The sequence below is a fragment of the Lissotriton vulgaris genome, chromosome 3_1, assembly GCF_964263255.1.
Source record: "Lissotriton vulgaris chromosome 3_1, aLisVul1.2, whole genome shotgun sequence".
NCBI classification, from domain to species: Eukaryota; Metazoa; Chordata; class Amphibia; order Caudata; family Salamandridae; genus Lissotriton; species Lissotriton vulgaris.
The window spans coordinates 139,296,557-139,302,824 of record NC_141689.1 but is presented as its reverse complement, the minus strand read 5'-3'; the positions used below and the strand labels follow the sequence as shown (position 1 = coordinate 139,302,824).

Genomic DNA, 6,268 nt, shown 5'->3' with positions numbered 1-6,268 from the left:
ATTTTCTCCACATTTTTTTCCTCTGCATTAAGCAGATAAAATAGAGGAGGAGATTACCTCCATGGATTGCTTTTGTGCAGGATGGTGTCCTTTCCTGCACAAAAGAATTCCCACAATGCAGACACCCTTACACCATGGCGCATGGTAGTCACCTTAGCACCAGTGCGGGGAAAGAGGAAAGGAATGAGCTAAATCTGTTCAACAAGGCACATTCCTGCCCTTTTCTTTTGCTGTAAGGCAGTGTGGTAGAAAGACCTGCAGTGCTGCCTTTCAGCAAAATATTGTAAATGCATCCCTATCTTCATAAGGAGTGCCTTTGAGGGAATATGATGGTGAGATAGGAATTTGAAGATTTTTTTATTGCTGGATTTTATGGCAAGGTGCAGTTGCCAAAGATGAAGCAGGGTTGGTGTTTGTGATGTGCTGTTGGATGTTCAGTATGAATTGCCTGAAGACGAGGTTCATGGGATTTCACTTTTCTGTGGAACAAGGACAAGGTGAGTCTGACAGGGGGTTGATGCTGTGCTTGATTGTATGCCTTCATTAGGCAAGAAGACCTGGTCAGCTAGCAGCCCATTCACATTTAGGAGAGAAGCTTAGGAGATGTGAGAGCTCCATCCAAAGGTATTGCAGAGCAAAATGCATGAAAAGAAGCAGATTACTGGGATTGCACACAAACTGCAGTGCTATAGGAACGCACTGCTTTAGCGTGCTGCAGCTTTCTTCAACCTTTGGTTAGCCTCTCCCAGCTTATGTATAATGTTTGGTAATCTAGCCGTGATCAGGAGTGAGCTACTTTCAACCAGGGGTCTTAAAGTCGCTGTGATGTCATTCAAGCCTCCCAGCAGACCATCAAGCACTCCACTGAGCTCCAGGTACATGTTGTCCACACCGGTCTTGCCAGCACCAGTGCTGAGGAAACTGGTGCATTGCCTCAACGAATTGAGGAATGCATTCAAATTTTCATGCTTGACCCTTTCTGAGCTTAGATCCGTTTCGGTGACTTTAATTTTTTCTGTGCAAGCTGCAATGGCCTGTTCTGTGGACCTGATTGCAGTCTCATAGTTTTGATACAGAGATTCATACCCCTCCACAGTTTTCATGTGTATCGTTCTCAATGCTATAGCATCTTTTGCGTCCTTTAATGCCTTTTTTATAACTTCTGTTGCCTTACCGATCATGATAGCACCTAACAGAAAGGAAAAAATTTGTACATTTTTATTGGTACACTGTAACACTGAAGTGCATGAATACCTATACATTAAGAGATTATTCAGACAATTCACTTACCAGTGGACAAAGCATATCATTGCAAATGTTTAAAATTTGGATTTGAAGAACCTTTTTAAGAGGATTTCATGTTTTGCTACAAGGATAACATGCTTACTATTAATACTAACTCTGGACGGATCTTTGGGTTACTCTTGTTATGCCTAATTACTGATAAATGCTGGCTGAAATATTCTGCAGTGGTTGATTTCTAAACTGGGCAGGTAGAAGAAGCAGTCTCTCTATGGTTAAGGTCGAAGTTCAATCTGCTACGTTTTTTAACCAGAGGGACTGCCCTGTTTGGATGCAAGGGTGTTTTTTTGCATTACGAAAATAGTGCCAAATGCCCACTCTGCCCTGCCCGAATTCCAAAGTGTTGGTCACTCCAGGAAGATGCTTGTCGCTGAGCCTGCAGTGTTTCTTTGTCCCAGAGAATCTCCATTGAAATCAACAGGGCACCCAACCACAAAACAGCACCTTTTAAAAAACGAAATGATATTCTTCAAATAATCATACCTTTAACCTTATTCCTTAAATGTCAGCCAATTAAAAAAAAACGTATTTACTCACCTGTTTTCAGAATATGTCCCAGGGCTGAATCTAGGATCCAGTCCTGTGTTAGCAAAAGTAATCTGAAAAGTAATTAACTGCATTTTATGTTTTTTATACTAGCAATGTTCTGATAGGGGTATTTTACGGGCTCTGCGATTGGTCAGTTTATAGCCAATCCGCAGGCTGTTGCCCTGGTAACATGAACGCATAATACCTGGTAGTTCTGATGCCTATGACTTAAAAGCGATTGGATGGAATTTAGCCAATTCAAAGCCCATTGTCGCAGAAACGTAAACGCACTCTTGTATAATGCCACAGAATTGAAGGGATCCTGACGCAGCACAAACTCTAATTTATGATTGAGGTCAGAACAAATTATTTTATTTTCGAGGTATGTGACACCTTGGGGTTACTATAATTACAAAACAGTACAGTGGTCAGTCTATATACATATTTTAATTGTTAATTATATCAATTGTGTATACATAGAAAAAAGAATGAGGGTATGTGAACTCAATAGCTGTATTTGTATGAGGAACATTGTGATAATGTAGATACAAAGACAATACTGTGATAATCAATGTTTGGTAATTCTGTGTTCTTTTAACCAAGAATCTGTCCTGAAGAAGATGTTTTTGTAAGAAAAAAAGCAGAAACACTGTGTCAACAACTTTCTGATTCTTGTTTTAATTATTATGTTTTACATTTTATAAATTGTGTATTGAATTGAGATGTGTACTCATCTATGTTTTTAACGTATCGCTAAATCAAATTGTATAAGCTATTAATAATAACAATTTGTATACGCCTTTTACAAAAAATCTCTTGAGAACAGCCTCATTAATCCTTTTCATGTTAGAATTGTGTTAGAATTGTGTTAATACTATAGAAAAACTTGTGTGAGTTTACTATTTTAATGTACCAGAACCTCTTACCTCTTGCCTTTTCCCATAACACAATAGTCTCTGATAGGTCACGTTGTGTTTCACTGTTAGGTTCACAACAATATCCTTACAGTAGTCCTTTAATCCAGCATTGGGACTTGTAGTATGGGACACCCCGCAATTTTCATCAAATGCTTTACACAGTCCTCTGATACTTCCTTACTTCTCGACCCAGCTACCACTTTAGAGAATAAGATTTTGTCTAACTTTATCCCCCACAGACCTTTGGAACCCTTGGACTCTATACACACTGTAGCTCACTTTGGTACAGTATATACAGAGCCAAATTCTTACAATGGTCTAATTAACTCCATTCAAGCTATACTCTTCCATTGCTTTCACTGACAGCAGCAGTGGTAAATATCTGATGGTATCAACCACAGAGTGCCTAGATACTGAAAGTACTGCATATTTTGAACTGCACTGCATTTGTCTCCATAATTAAAAGTCTACACATATTTATTCAAGTTACTGGAATTGTATACAATAGATTTTTTATTTGAAGTCTTGTGTCTCAAAAACATATATAAATAATCTTGTTATTAATTCTTCAGTATGTGTCTCATTTATTGCCTCTGTGACTACAACAAATGATTAACACTGTTCTCTGATGAGAATAACTGCTCGCCCACATTACCACAAAAAGAGAGTTAATATTAGATGCTTGTTACCTCCATCGTCCTCTCAGAATCTATCACGTACTCTACATAGTTTACTTAATTTTAGTAAACTGTATAGAGAGGCAGTATCTTACATTGGTGGCTCAGTGGGGGAGTGTAAACCTTCTCATTTCTTGGACTACTTTGTCAATGAGTGAACATGTGGGTAAAACCAAAAATTGCATTTAGATACATTAACTTGAGATTGGCTTATTTTTTCTAAATTTCTGAAACATACTGCTATGTCCTTGGTTAAGTTCCTGAAACAAGCATTTAGATATGTAAAAGTCTGTACTTTATTTAGGAGTAATTGAGCTATTTTTTGGTAAATCTCTAAAAAGGTCAGAACGTTAGTGAAATAATGTCTGAAGCCTGTAGCCATGATCAGGAGCTTGACAAGACCCCTTACCTGGACCTGAACGATGCACATTTCAGAAACATCTGTAAGGGCAATGGTATCAGAATGGGCACAAGTCCTAAAACTGAATATCCCAGACAACTGTTAGCTCAATTTGAGAAAGATCACCCAGGTGTAGTAGCCTAATCTAAGAATGATGAGACTATCACTGATAATGATAATGAGAGTGGACATGAGGCAGTCCCCTCAGAAACAGCTGAGGTCCCCTCAGAAGAGGACCTCCAGCTTAAATGATTTGCCAAGAGACTGTGGGCCATTGAAAACAGCAATGCATCACTTCTCAGTGCGCCATCCTTGAATGCGTCATTTACTGTATGAAGCATCATGTAGAAAGGATTGACAGATAGGTCAGTATTACTGAAGTATCTGTCGGTGCAAAACTGACGCATTGCTGGAGTTGTGTCAGAAGCGTGATGCAACTCCAGCAATGTGGCAGCCATGAGGCAGGCGTAAGGTTTTCAAGCAATGGCACTTAAATCTTATAGTGTTTAATGCGCCACTTTTATGAGGCTTGGATATGAGGAACACCCACCCTGCATACATTATACCTGGCGCAGGTATAATGTAGATCAGGGGTTTACAAAGTGACGCATCTATCTAGATACGTCACTTTGTGAATAGGGCGCAACATGGCACATTTTCTACGCCACCGGTGCATCACACAAAGTGATACACCCGTGGCATAAAAGTGTTGCAAAGGCTCATAAATGAGCCCTCGTGTTTAGAAACCTAACTCCTCAAAATAGAAATACAAAAGGAAAAAAATGGGCATATGACCTCTCTCTGGTGATAGCATACAAGTAAACACTGGGAAAAATCTTTGAACATAAAACTCCCCAGAGAAGATATCCCTCAATATGCAGAGGTTGATGTTATCACCAAATGGTTCACTGCTTTTAAGAGAGCTTGTGTAGCTAGGGAAGTAGAAAAGAAACATTGAAACTCTCTCTTATTGGAACTGTTCTCAGGAAAATATCAGGATAGACTCTTGACATTGAATGAGGCAGATGTTAAGACCTATGAACTCCTGAAGTGTACCCTGACAAAGGGTTTTGGTCTTACTACTGTAGAGTACAGAATACATTTCTGGGAGAATCTAACAACCCAGAGTCAGTTCTCGGTCAAATTTGTTGACTTTTCAGAAAAAACACTAGATGGTTGGTAACAGGTAACAATGTGAAAGACTATGAAGGGCGTTAAAATAAAATTATGAAAGAGCATGTTTTTAGTAATTGTTACAATGAGAAGTTACGTCAGCATCTGGTAGACCTGGGTCTACTTCCTCCTCTAGAGTTGGGGAATAAATCAAACTACTGGATGAAAACTAGCATGACCAGAACTACCATTGGTAGGGGAGACCAAAAGAGCGAGGCCAGAAAGCCCCACCCAGGACAAGAGGGTAATCCTAAGAACAAACAGTCTTCATCAGGCCTCTAAAAATATGTTCAGAAGGTTGAGCCCTGAGACAATTCACAGCAAATTGTATTGTATTGTATATGTGCTTATATAGCGCTACTGCCACCCAAAGGGGTCTACAAGGGGAATAATTAGGATCGTTAGCAGGCTTGTTGTAGGACTGTTGTCCCTTAGGGCACCAATCCAGACACCCTGGCTGTAAAAACAAGAACAATGCCTCTAGTTTTTCTGTAGTAAATGCAGTGGCCAGTCTCCAGTTGGGATATCAGGAGGGCCCTGACCATGTCAGAGAGTTCACTGAGGTGACTATCATGGGGTATGTGGACCTAGCCACCTTAGTAGTCTGGCCTAATAACATGCTTAAATACAGACATTATCCTGTTTTTAAAGGGGTTAGGGTTGAAGAATTGAGAAACATTGGGGCTCGTGTCACCATCCTGACTCAGAATCTAGTGTCCTCTGATCAGGGCATGCCTGGAAGGTACTATCCAGTCGCAAACGTTGACAATTTGACGAGAAACCATACCATGGCAATGATGTCATTTGACTAGGTGGGGTTGCTGTTGAGTAAGAGAAAGCACTCACAGTTGAATGTTTGCTTGGTAATGATTTGGAGACCTCACTATGGGCTGAGGCAGCAGTAAGGAGTCATAACAAAATCATTGGAATCACACACTGGGCGTGTGCAAAAACCTGAGCAAAGAGCAGAGCTTAGACTGCAAAATAGGTGCTGGAGTCTGGAAGAATGACCTAGCACTCCAAGAGGAAAGACAGAAACACAGTGGAACCAGCTTCTGAACAGACAAATGACCTCTTTCCTCAGGAAGAAGAAGAGTCAGCCCCAGAGTGAACTTAGCCACCGGAGTTGGAGCCTTACCTGCCTGAGTTCCTGGGCCCAGTGGGACCCTCTAGGAAAGATCTGTGCCAGGGCAGAGGACCTGTCCCACTCTTGAAAGCCTGCGACAGCAAGCTGCTGCACAGGAAAGTGATGATGTCAGTGGTTCCCACGA

The 6,268-nt window shown here is 40.6% G+C and overlaps 1 protein-coding gene across 1 annotated transcript in view; it reads right to left on the bottom strand.

Annotated features, from left to right (window-relative positions):
• Positions 1-704: 704 nt before the first annotated feature.
• The window catches only part of LOC147726099 (uncharacterized), a 30,958-nt gene continuing 25,394 nt past the window's right edge, over positions 705-6,268 (bottom strand). The window contains exon 3 of the mRNA XM_086963417.1: positions 705-1,189. Coding sequence (XP_086819543.1) covers positions 705-1,189 — 485 coding nt within the window. The remainder of the gene's footprint in view (positions 1,190-6,268) is intronic.